The 13,338-nt window shown below is 42.0% G+C and overlaps 3 protein-coding genes across 4 annotated transcripts in view; 1 reads left to right on the forward strand and 2 right to left on the reverse strand.

Annotated features, from left to right (window-relative positions):
* The window catches only part of dpa (disc proliferation abnormal), a 38,281-nt gene extending 32,660 nt beyond the window's left edge, over positions 1-5,621 (reverse strand). Inside the window, exon 1 of the mRNA XM_053795034.2 lies at positions 5,483-5,621. The gene's annotated coding sequence lies outside the window, so the exon portion shown is untranslated. The remainder of the gene's footprint in view (positions 1-5,482) is intronic.
* Positions 3,075-5,023, forward strand: LOC128701352 (la-related protein 6-like). Its single transcript, XM_053795036.2, has one exon. It carries the CDS (start codon positions 3,328-3,330, stop codon positions 4,813-4,815), a length of 1,488 nt encoding a protein of 495 aa, XP_053651011.1. The 5' UTR covers positions 3,075-3,327; the 3' UTR covers positions 4,816-5,023.
* Positions 5,622-9,871: 4,250 nt separating the features above from the next.
* Positions 9,872-13,338, reverse strand: part of Raf (Raf oncogene) — a 44,804-nt gene continuing 41,337 nt past the window's right edge. For both annotated transcript variants that reach the window (XM_053795038.2, XM_053795037.2), the window contains exon 14: positions 9,872-12,215. In XM_053795038.2, coding sequence (XP_053651013.1) covers positions 12,039-12,215 — 177 coding nt within the window. In that variant the 3' untranslated portion in view covers positions 9,872-12,038. The remainder of the gene's footprint in view (positions 12,216-13,338) is intronic.

Here is a 13,338-nt window from a genome sequence, read left to right on the forward strand (position 1 = left end):
CAGCCAGTGATGTAGCCTAGTGCTCCAACCATTGATGCAGCCTAGTGTTCCAGCCATTGATGCAGCCTAGTGTTCCAGCCAGCAATACAGCCTAGTGTTCCAGCCACTGATGCAGCCTAGTGTTCCAGCCAGTGATGTAGCCTAGTGCTCCAGCCATTGATGCAGCCTAGTGTTCCAGCCACTGATGCGGCCTGAATAAACTTTGCCTATTACCTGTTTATCATTCACCCAAACTCAAAAATTCGCTTGCAAACAGTATAAATGTTGAATACTGACGTGGTGATTAAACAGGAGAGCTATAATGAAGTATAGAGTACAATACTGACCTTAAATATAGATGCTGTTTTGGTCACTGCAAGTGATGCTGCCCGTCACAGGAGGATGGGGGAGGATTATTATCAAATAAAGCGCTATACCTAGGGAGGGGGAAGCCGAGATACTTGGATGGGGTTCTGGATTAAAGGAAACGGATCAGCTTTCCTTTTGAATCGAACCTGAGTATCTCCCAGTTCACAGGCTCTGATGAACGAGTCTTAAGTAGTTTGCAAATCATGTCAAAAACGAAAGTACACTAGTGGTATAATATTTATTTCCCCTGGGTTTTTAGCGCTCCCCCCATGAATAATAATGTATTTTGGGCATTTTAATCTAAGAATGAAACCAATACTAATAAAAAAAATACATGGAGTGCAGAGCACAGTACAGGTGAGAAATACAAAATAAACAGGGATCAGTTATAAGGTGTGGTTCATGAATGGTGGCTAAATGTTGCAAGTACCAGGTAGTAGTAGACAGTACCAAGAAGTAACTGCTAGTACCAGGTAGTAGTAGACAGTATCAAGAAGTAACTGCTAGTACCAGGTAGTAGCAGATAGTATCAAGAAGTCACTGCTAGTACCAGGTAGTAGTAGACAGTACCAAGAAGTAACTGCTAGTACCAGGTAGTAGCAGATAGTATCAAGAACTGCTAGTACCAGGTAGTAGTAGACAGTACCAAGAAGTAACTGCTAGTACCAGGTAGTAGCAGACAGTATCAAGAAGTAACTGCTAATACCAGGTAGTAGCAGACAGTATCAAGAAGTAACTGCTAGTACCAGGTAGTAGACAGTACTAAGAAGTAACTGCTAGTACCAGGTAGTAGTAGACAGTATCAAGAAACAACTGCTAGTACCAGGTAGTAGCAGAGAGTATCAAAAAGTAACTGCTAGTACCAGGTAGTAGTAATAGACAGTACCAAGAAGTAACTGCTAGTACCAGGTAGTAGCACACGTATCAAGAACTGCTAGTACCAGGTAGTAGTAGACAGTACCAAGAAGTAACTGCTAGTACCAGGTAGTAGCAGACAGTATCAAGAAGTAACTGCTAGTACCAGGTAGTAGCAGACAGTATCAAGAAGTAACTGCTAGTAACAGGTAGTAGCAGACAGTACAAAGAACTGCTAGTACCAGGTAGTAGCAGACAGTACAAAGAACTGCTAGTACCAGGTAGTGGCAGACAGTACCAGGAAGTACCAGGTAATATCAGGAACGCATTCATTAGGGATACCTTAACTGAAGATGTTAGTAAGTTTATTCAGGTACAGATACACATAAATAGTTACATAAATTATAATACACAGCATGTGTGTAGATTACCCAGGATAACCCAAGTAAGAGTGATTTATTTACATTGGGGTCCTTGTAACATTTAAACCTTGATCACTACTAATGTTACTACTGCTACTACTATTAATACTAGTACTATTACTACTACTATTACTTCTACTACTGCTATTACTATTACTGCTACCATTATAGCTCCTAGGGCTCGTGAAAGTACAACTAGTAGACCTCTAGTGTAGGTTAAGATACCAGGAGCTAAAATTATATGATACAAGGAATTCCTGTTGTAAGATGTTGGGAACAGTGAGAGAATTAAATTGTCATTTTGTTTATGTTCGATCGTCTGTTATATTGTGATCCGGAGGACTTAATTACATTGTTATTACTCTCTCAATACCACCTACAACCATAACAGTGGCTTTAAGATTTACATGGTAGTTAAGTAAGGTTATCCAGGTACAGGTAAGATAAGATTTCGTTTGGATTTTTAAGCCCGGAGGGTTAGCCACCCAGGATAACCCAAGAAAGTCAGTGCGTCATCGAGGACTGTCTAACTTATTTCCATTGGGGTCCTTAACCTTGTCCCCCAGGATGCGACCCACACCAGTCGACTAACACCCAGGTACCTATTTGCTGCTAGGTGAACAGGACAACAGATGTAAGGAAACGTGTCGAAATGTTTTCACCCGCCGGGAATCGAACCCGGGCCCTCCGTGTGTGAAGCGAGAGCTTTAGCCACCAGGCCACTGGGCCACCAACATAGTTTCATAAGTTATACATAGCAGCATATGTGTAGATTGCCGTGGATAAACCAAGGAAGTCAGACGGGGACTTATTTACATTGGGAACATATCTTGGGAAGTGTATATAACCATATCAGTCTCATATGTAATGCAATTAGCTATCTATGCACTAGTGTATTGTTCTCTCGCTCAATCATTTATCACTGTCTTTATTAGTATGTTTGCATCTAACCCGGGTGAGTAATATTTAAGCTGGCGAGGAAGTTATTTATAACTGTGGAGAGGGGAAGTGAAGGAGGGAAGGACAATGAGAAGGGAACTTAACTCAATAAGAGGCGTCGGCTGAGTTAGCCAATAACCATTGTATCTTTATGTCTATTGTGACGATTTCTTCTCGTTGCTCTTTTTCTTTGTTTCGCCCTTCATTATTTTCGCAAACGGCGACGTAGCAATAATGCAAGCTTATCTAGTAAAAAAAGAAAAAAAGCTGGACACCAAATGTGGTTGCTAAGTCATAATTGGCAGATAGATTCCTCTATCTGTAATGCCGTATAACTGTTTTTACTTTACTCACTGGTGAAAATCGCCTGACACAAGTTTATTAGAGGAAACTTTGTCCAGTGGTGCGAGTCCTATGGTAAGCCACGGCAGCAGCGACCACTGGCTTACCCGTGCTGATACCGTACAAGTGATGACGTAGTGTTAAGAAGTGCTGTATAAAGGCTCACACAGGCAGGCTGCTTATTCCAGTCTCTCCACAAGGTGGACACCAAGCACATTTTCTCTGATTTACAAGTTGTCCTTAAGAGGTGATATATCATTCAACTCGTGCCAACTGGTTACTTCGTATGAAGCAATAATCCCATCTGAGATTTCACATAAGGTCTACTGGAAGTTCGATCCTCTGCTCGCTCATACAGACGCGCTACGTAAATACACTCATCCATTTCCAAACTTGATCTCTGGTAGCTAAAGAAAGGACAATGTTAAGCCTCTTGTCAAGAATTGTGACTGGAGGCGATAGTGAACAATGTTCAGCGTTAAGTGACAACATGAACTCCCTGGTTGTCTCGGACAGCTCGTCACTGTCAGACGACACTGACGAAGTAGTCAACCAATTCCTGCCAACCACAAATATCGACCAGACGCAGCTGGTAGAAGCAGCAAAACACAAGGCTCAGACCTCCCTAATACAGTCCAACTCGTTAGAGGATATAGGCGAGGGGACGACTGTTAAGACGGTTCCGGTCGTTCTCCCAAGTCAGGATGTTTGTCGTCGCATCTTGGAGTTGGTCGAGTATTACCTTAGTGACCACAATCTGGTGAAAGACATGTTTCTGCTTAAGCATGTAACCAAGCACCACGAGGGTTACATCTCCCTCAAGCTGATTACAAGCTACAAGAAAATTAAGCGCCTCACCAAAGACTGGAGGGTTGTCGCACATGCGCTGAAACATTCGAAGACATTAGAAATGAATGACGAGGAAACAAAAGTTCGACGTCAAAACGCATTACCCCAGAAACTAGAAGAGGACACGCGGACCTTCAGGACATTACTTGCCACAAATATCTCTAAGGAACAAGCTAATATGAACAATTTAGCAGAGTTTTTCGCAAGGTTCGGCGAAATAACGTCTCTGCAATTGCACAAACCCGGCGGGAGATCCATAGAAGAGGTGCGACAAGCTGAACGTCAACATCCCGGCATCATTAATACCTTTTGCGCCATTGTGGAGTACGAAAAAGTACACTATGCCAGACATGCACTCAAATTTATAATTAATAACCCACAGTGTAGCATGAAGACATTGGAACTACCTCGTAAGAAGCATGAGACTGGCTCTCTGCTGAAAACCAAAGCAAACGCTGAAGGTGAGAGCGCTTATTATAGCACCTCTGATGTGTCGGAGCGAACGTCACCCATCAGCCGTATGAAAGCCTTCTGCGAACCGTTATCTCTATCTTCTTCCATAGCCTCATGTCCCATCTTATCGCGTCATCACTGTAAGCCGCAACTTTCCTCGCCAGAGTCTTCTCCTCCCTCGTCTTACAGCCCCCCTTGTGGCCCTTCCACGCCTTCTTCGTCTCCTGAAGACCGCCCTCTCTTTTTGTCAAGATATGAGGTACCTGGGTCTTCTCCACTACCGCGTCGTCACCTGGGTCTAAGGAACATTAATTCGACACCATGCTCTCCAAATGTTTGGCGTCGTAGGAACCTCACCAACAATGCCAAGGTTAACGATACCGGATCACCAGCACCCCTGAGTCCTTGGTTACGACGTCGAGTTGCTACTTCTGCAGGAAGTTTTGGTTCTGGCTCAACGGCGTCATCCCCCTCGGCCTCTCCCAGTCTCCGGCGACGCCAGGACGGCTCTGTCTTGGTACCTGAGAACGTCACACGGTTCCCCAAGGGTCCTGACGGCTCTCGAGGGTTCCTCCCTCGTCAGCAAACAATGAACGCACAGGCTTGATGCACCACACACAACCTTCCTCAACTTAACATACAAGAGCTCGCTCGTTTATAATTAATAAAACAGTCCAATAGTGGTTATATGTATATACCTGCAACGTACTGTACAACGTACAGGTGTTAACTAAAACAAACACAGCTTACACTAATTATGAATACATATGTATAATGCCTTAATTAGTTTATATTATAATAAATAGGCACAATGATCAGTCAATTTTATTATTCCTTACTTATTGGAATTACATGTAACAAGTAGTCACTAACAACAATTCTCAAACGACTCCACCTCTTAAAGCATTTATATCAATGAATGAATGTCCATTTCAAAAGGCAAATATTCCTATATCAAAATTCTATAAAATGTTTAAAACCTTAGGCTGGGAGCCTAAGGCCCGTGGCCAGGCGGCAAAAACTCTCGCTTCACACGGTGAGGGTCCGGGTTCGATTCCCCGCGAAGGGGTGGACACATCGGACGTGTTTCCCTACACCGGTTGTCCATGTTCACCCATCAGTAAAATAGGTACCTGGGTGTTAGTGGACTGGTGTGGGTCGCATCCTGGGACAAAACTGTCCTAATTTGCCCGAAATGCTCAGCATAACAAGGAACTTTCTATATAATAGTATGTCACTGATGTCAGCTATGGTCTGTATACCTTGTACATTACCTGGAGTTTATCTGGAAAGGGTTTCGGGGGTCAATGCCCTCTCGGCCCGGTCCGGTCTGAGACCAGGCCTCATGGTGGATCAGGGTCTAATCAACCAGGCTGTTACTGCTGGCCGCACGCAAGCTGACGTGCGAACCACAGCCCGGCTGGTCAGGTACTGACTTTAGGTGCCTGTCCAGTGCCTTCTTGAAGACAGCCAGAGGTCTATTGGTAATCCCCCTTATGTATGCTGGGAGGCAATTGAACAGTCTTGGGCCCCGGACACTTATTGTGTTGTCTCTCAGTGTACTCGTGGCGCCCCTGCTTTTCATCGGGGGAATGTTGCATCTCCTGCCGAGTCTTTTGCTTTTATAGGGAGTGATTTTCGTGTGCAAGTTTGGTACTAATCCCTCCAGGACCTTCCAAGTGTAGTAAATACGTATACGTGTTATTATTATTATTACATTATTATTATTATTATTAGTAGTAGTAGTAGTATGTGAGTGAATTTCAGATACAATCCTGAATTAACATTTCACACACATAACTGGGGAGAACTCTGGTACATCTAAAACAGATTACACTTACTGATACAAGTTGTACCTGAGACAAAACACCTCAATTACTGGGAGCGCTTGAGGTTTCTAAACCTGTATTCCCTGGAACGCAGGAGGGAGAGATACATGATTATATACACCTGGAAAATCCTAGAGGGACTAGTACCGAACTTGCACACGAAAATCACTCACTACGAAAGCAAAAGACTTGGCAGACGATGCACCATCCCCCCAATGAAAAGCAGGGGTGTCACTAGCACGTTAAGAGACCATACAATAAGTGTCAGGGGCCCGAGACTGTTCAACTGCCTCCCAGCACACATAAGGGGGATTACCAACAGACCCCTGGCAGTCTTCAAGCTGGCACTGGACAAGCACCTAAAGTCAGTTCCTGATCAGCCGGGCTGTGGCTCGTACGTTGGTTTGCGTGCAGCCAGCAGCAACAGCCTGGTTGATCAGGCGCTGATCCACCAGGAGGCCTGGTCACAGACCGGGCCGCGGGGGCATTGACCCCTGAAACTCTCTCCAGGTAAACTCCAGACAGGTGGGACCTTCAGTAAGATAAGATTTCGTTCGGATTTTTAACCCCGGAGGGTTAGCCACCCAGGATAACCCAAGAAAGTCAGTGCGTCATCGAGGACTGTCTAACTTATTTCCATTGTGGTCCTCAATCTTGTCCCCCAGGATGCGACCCACACCAGTCGACTAACACCCAGGTACCTATTTACTACTAGGTGAACAGGACAGCAAGTGTAAGGAAACGTGTCGAAATGTTTCCACCCGCCGGGAATCGAACCCGGGCCCTCCGTGTGTGAAGCGAGAGCTTAAGCCACCACAGTGGTCACAATGGGTCACAACTTTGTCCCTCCTTCCATGCCCTTCTCACCTCCCCAACAAGCATCTGAACCTTAAATTAGGAACATATGATTCCTGAATAATTATTAGAAAAAATTAATCCAGCAACACTGGCAAATTATCTGTAAACTATATAAAAATTACTGACCGACTTAATTATTACAATATAAGCGTACATAAAAATTACGACACTTACCCAACTATTCCTTGAGCCTCCCTATAAGCAGGCAACTATTAGGCAATAAATAGTTAACTACCTGTAGTGAAAATTAGTACACTGGGAGGCGTACTTCACATTAGGCAATACATGTGGTGGCCATTTCCTCCTTTCAGACGAGACCGTGTTTCCTTTCCTTATTCTTGTCCGCACTAGTCTGAAAGTTATTTCCCAGATCTGGACCTTTCCAAATATATTACACAACAGTTCTTCATTTTATTAGAAAATTCGGCAGATAATTTCTTTATCGGACCCGATGACAAGCGATTAACTCCGCAACATCTGTTAGAACAACATACACTTTACGCCATTTTGGAAGTCCCTCCTACGTTTTCGTACATAATTCATCTTTTCAGTTAATTTATTAACACTTTCAGGCGTGTATTACATTTTCATTATTGGAATATTAATTTATTTTCAACATTATAAGAAGTACGTTTTGCGTAACTGATTACCGTAAAAAGAGTAAATGATAGGAGTTTTTGGTTCCTCTGTGGCTTAACATCATTTAAAAGTCACATTACATACCTACACTACGTTATATAAACACTATTATATCCTTCAATTATTACATTAATTACAGGAAAATTATACATAATTTCTACAATATAGTGTCTCAACTGTGGAGGTAATACTCTCAAAAAAATATTGCAAGAGTTGATGAAAACCAAAATAGACTGGGTGACAATTATTATTATTATAAAGGGGGAAGCGCTAAACCCGGAGGATTATACGGCGCCGGGGGGGGGGGGATGTGGAAGGCATTCAGGCTTAATTCGGGGAACTGGAGCACAGATCCAATTCCCTAAATCAAGAGCCCCTCACCAACATCAAGGAACCTTCCTTGAGGGGACTGGGTGACAAGATACCCTTCAAGTGTGTGCTTTGATGCAGGTTAAGGGCTCTTGACCCAAGGAATTGAAGCTACCTTCCTCTTCCTTGGATCAAATCTGATTGTCATTACTCAGGCGCATGACCCTGTAAGTCATGTGCCATAATTTTGTTAATACTAAAAACGAGAGGTATGTGTGGCTTACCTCTCATATTACTTTTTTTTTATTTTTATTGTCATAAACAAGCTATCAGGGTTGATCCGAAGAGAATAGCAGTACTTCAGATCAAAAGCCTTTCATTAACATCAAGGTGGGAGCCTTGATGTTGGTCCTCAAATGGTGAGGCGAGGCAGGTTTAGTCTGCCTGAAACATTTTGGGGAGCGCTAAACCAGTAGGGATTATACAGCGCCTGTGAGGGAGGGGGGTGATGGAAGGCATTCAAGCTTAATTCATAGAACTGGAGCATAGATCTAGTTCCCTAGATCAAGAGCCTTCACCAGCATCAAGGAACCTTCCTTGAGGGAGGGATGAAGGGGGGTCTTAGTTCAGACTGATTTTGGGCTGTGACACTGCCAGGAGGTTTTGTGTGCGAGGGGCTTGGACTTCCAGCAGGCATGCGTGAGCGTGTTTGATAGGAGTGAATGGAGACAAATGGTTTTTAATACTTGACGTGCTGTTGGAGTGTGAGCAAAGTAACAGTTATGAAGGGATTCAGGGAAACCGGCAGGCCGGACTTGAGTCCTGGAGATGGGAAGTACAGTGCCTGCACTCTGAAGGAGGGGTGTTAATGTTGCAGTTTAAAAACTGTAGTGTAAAGCACCCTTCTGGCAAGACAGTGATGGAGTGAATGATGGTGAAAGTTTTTCTTTTTCGGGCCACCCTGCCTTGGTGGGAATTGGCCAGTGTGATAATAAAAAAAAAAAACTGCCAGCTTTTCATTTTTATTAAAATTGGGAAAATTGCTATCCTGGTTTTCCTGTTATATATGAATACCTCATTCAATCAATTTCAATCCTTTAATGCCGATAACTTGAGAATGCAACTGGTCAGGACACCAGCAGAGAAGTACTGCACAAGTTTGTATCACCTGTCCCTTCCAAACCTTTTTAATTATTTCTTAGAGGGAATGGGAATTGGGAAGAAACCCATAGGGGTTATAGTGTGCCTTGGGGAACCGGGAGAGGGGCAATCAGATTTAATCCAAGGAGAAAGAGAGAGAGAGTGTTTCAATTCTTTAAATCAAGATCTCTTTGCCGGAATGAAGGTACCTCCATTGAAGGAGGATCTTTTCATAAAAATAAAAATAATACAAATAAGTATTATTATAATTTATCATAAAGCACTAAACCCATAAGGGTCATACAGCACCGCATAAATAACAAGTAGAGCATCTTGCATGTACGTTACTACTCATGCCGAGTCGAGTTTGCCATGTATGGGATAATGCAGTGTCTGCAAATCCTAGCTGGTGGGTTGTAAGTCTTCCCGAGTAGGAAGTGCTGCTTCATGTAGACTTCATCATGTGTATTGTTTTAACTTATGCGAGATCTGTCACATAGATGTGTAGCAGCCATTAGGTCATGCTCATGTGACTGTTGCTCTCTTTCACACACATTAGTTACCCCAGAGGACCTTGAAGTGGGTGAGTGAATACTTCTTTTCTTCCTCAAAGCTCTTGTTAATAACCTGACAATGTACTTTCTGACTGGCTTCAAATTTTCAACTCTTTTGTGGTCTGTAATTAGAGAAAGACTTATGCAAACAGTACTGGCATGTGCAGGTGCCTTCTGGTCAATTTTACACAAGACCAATTCTAAATCACAGTTTCCATCAGCAAAACTGCTGCAATATTTAACTTAGGAATTCTGAACATGGTGCAATTCTAAATTCATTCATGCAGCTGAGATCCGAGCATTACTACACAGATGATGGAAATAATAATGTACGAGGAAGCTCGTCTTTTATTTTAAAATGATTAAAGCTGATACAGAGTAACATTTTGATGATGATAAAACAATGTGGTAATGGAACATGGGATGACTGCACTACAGTATCACTGAATGTGAAGTCTGTACATGGACTGGTGACGTCTAGGGCAGGATGGGATGGGGAAAGGAGAAGGATGTGTAGAAAGTACAGGAAAAACAAAAAAGATGAGAAAAGATAAGAATTTTAAAGTAAGGAAGAGAGGTACTGAAGCCATGATGGCCTTCAGGTCTGCTATCTTCAGTGACCATCTGTTACCCCAAAACATAAAAACAAATGTACGGCTCCCCACACCTAGCTGACTTGTGCAGATGACCTCCAAGGTATTTACATCTGACCCAAGTGGAAAGTGTTCTATTTTCCATTAATGCAATCTCCATGGCCTTAAAACTTCTATCTTTAATTCAAGTACTACATTTTCAAAACCTACCTTTAGGTTGACTTTCAACTAGTTGACATATACAGCACTTAAAACTTTCAAGTGGCCTAACTTTTTATATAATCCAATTGTATGATAATGCAAAAACATTTTTAAGACCAAATTAATTTCTGAGTCTGCTTACCTCAGGCAACCACTTCATTCTCTGCATGTCACATGACAACTGTCACAACCATTTCATGGAGCATGACATCATAAAAATACACTGTCGTAAAACTTTAAATCTCTGGGGTTGCAAGAATTAAACCTACCTGATAATGTGCAAATATACTCTCTGCTGTAAAACTTTCATCACCCTGATGAAACTAACAAAAATGAATACAACTCAATAGTGTAAGAATGAAAAAAACATTTCAATCATCACATCTGCACAGGAGATCATTGACAATATATTGCCAAATCATCAAATGGAATGTTGAAGAAAGGTGTGTGGCAGTGTTAAAAGCAACATCCACACAGTTTTAACTTAACACAGGACACTTGACTATAAATGTACATTGTTCATTCACTGCAACTCACCACCATGGCTGTAACAGCATGTGTCAAGCCTTTATTAAGAAGTGTTTTTAGCAACAATTTTGATCTTTAAATGAAAGATTTAATTACTTGAGGAGAAAAACCCATAGGACCCTTTTTAAGTCATTACTATATGTTTAAATGAGGGAATGCTCATTTGAAGAACAGCTGAACAATCAGTTATAATCAAATGTTAATACTGTTACACACAAAAATATAATCTAAATAAAAAATACCAATTTATCACAGAATGAGATGTACAAACATACCATTCTGTGGTTATCAAAATTTGCGATTAAATAAAACTTTAAAAGTTCTGATCTCAGCCGGGCCTTATTGCTGTAGAATGAAAAATGGAATTTAGAAAGTCTTCATTACAATGATGCACAGGATATTATCATCACATGAGGCTTTCTCTTACAGTATTGTAAGTAAATGTAATACAAGGGATCAAGTCCTCAGTTTAATTAAAGAAATATCATGCCATAGTTTACAACTTTGCTAATAATTTCCAATTTGGAATGACACTGCTGATGTGGCCCCTACGTGTGTGTGCATTACAATGAACTTAGCCAAGACAGTGGTTAACTTTGATAAACACCGTGGCCATTAGGTTTATGAAGGTGATGATAATACTGTAATTAACAGGCCATTTTAATGCTGATGAGGTCCACAAATTTGCTCTAGGCAAGTTAACAATATTAGCAGAATTCACACAATTCTACAAAAACATATATTATAGGATAACTTGGTCAGCGATATTTTCTATAAATATTCCTTCAATGACTGAATTTATGGGAGCTGTGGTCTTAGTAATGCCTGAGGAAGCTTTACAAATACAAAATGTTCATACTAGTGTTCATGTAACAAGCTTTTGGCAAGGCCTGGGTAAGCTGTTTGTAACATTTTAGTTGGCAGAATCTTGGCAAGGTGCGCTCCATACAATAATTCAGCTGGTATGGCCTAAAGGTGGTCTCACTGGAACATCTTGGATTATTAAAAGCAGGAGGGTAACTGGCTCCGTATTGACAAATCAGCTGATGAAATTTATGGGGAAGAAGTGGGGAAGGACAGAGTGGCTCCATGGGACAAGTATAGCTGGCAAGGTCTAACAGATTATCCTCCATGGAACAACACAGACTGTGGCATAGGAAAGTTGATGCTCTTCCAGACTTAAATGTTGCCAGCTGTTGAAAATAAAAAGGCACCCGAGTTGATGGGCGTTTTGGGCGATGCACATAGATACATCATATCATCAGTGTTCAGGTGTGTGCGTGTAAGCGTTGGTTCACTTGCTGAACGATGGATCTTTGGCAAGGAACGCACCAGTGATTCTATATTGGCTAGGATCTGTAAAATGACAAATGATCATTAACTTTGATGTATAAACCATATTTAAAAGAAACAAAAGTTTGATCCAAGGGAAGGGTAACTGTAATTCTTTGGATCAAGGGCCTTTCACCAGCATCAAGGCACCCTGTGCCAGGCTGTTATTTCACAAAAGATGAGGGGGGGGAAGGGGGTATGCATGAAAGCCTTGAGTTACAAAATCCTGTACAGGCTCTTTCCATAAGATGATGATGTGAGGACAAGAGAGTGAAGCTGCAAACATGCCTTATGGAAAGAATTAGGCTCAACAAATAGTGCACAAGACAAAAAAGCTTATTTCCTAGATTTTTTTTTTTTCAACAAGTCGGCCGCCTCCCACCGAGGCAGGGTGACCCAAAAAAGAAAGAAAATCCCCAAAAAGAAAATACATTCATCATCAATCAACACTTTCACCACACTCACACATTATCACTGCTTTTGCAGAGGTGCTCAGAATACAACAGTTTAGAAGCATATACGTATAAAGATACACAACATATCCCTCCAAACTGCCAATATCCCAAACCCCTGCTTTAAAGTGCAGGCATTGTACTTCCCATTTCCAGGACTCAAGTCCGACTATATGAAAATAACCAGTTTCCCTGATGTGTCGGTCGTCTCCCACCGAGGCAGGGTGACCCAAAAAAAGAAAGAAAGAAAATCCCCAAAAAGAAAATACTTTCATCATCATTCAACACTTTCACCACACTCTCACATTATCACTGCTTTTGCAGAGGTGCTCAGAATACAACAGTTTAGAAGCATATACGTATAGAGATGCATAACATATCCCTCCAAACTGCCAATATCCCAAACCCCTCCTTTAAAGTGCAGGCATTGTACTTCCCATTTCCAGGACTCAAGTCCGACTATATGAATCCCTTCACTAAATATTACCCTGCTCACACTCCAACAGATCGTCAGGTCCCAAGTATCATTCGTCTCCATTCACTCCTATCTAACACGCTCATGCACGCTTGCTGGAAATCCAAGCCCCTCGCCCACAAAACCTCCTTTACCCCTCTTTCCAACCCTTTCGAGGACGACCCCTACCCCTCCTTCCTTCCCCTATAGATTTATATGCTTTCCATGTCATTCTACTTTG

Source organism: Cherax quadricarinatus, chromosome 72 (assembly GCF_038502225.1).
Source record: "Cherax quadricarinatus isolate ZL_2023a chromosome 72, ASM3850222v1, whole genome shotgun sequence".
Taxonomy (NCBI): Eukaryota; Metazoa; Arthropoda; class Malacostraca; order Decapoda; family Parastacidae; genus Cherax; species Cherax quadricarinatus.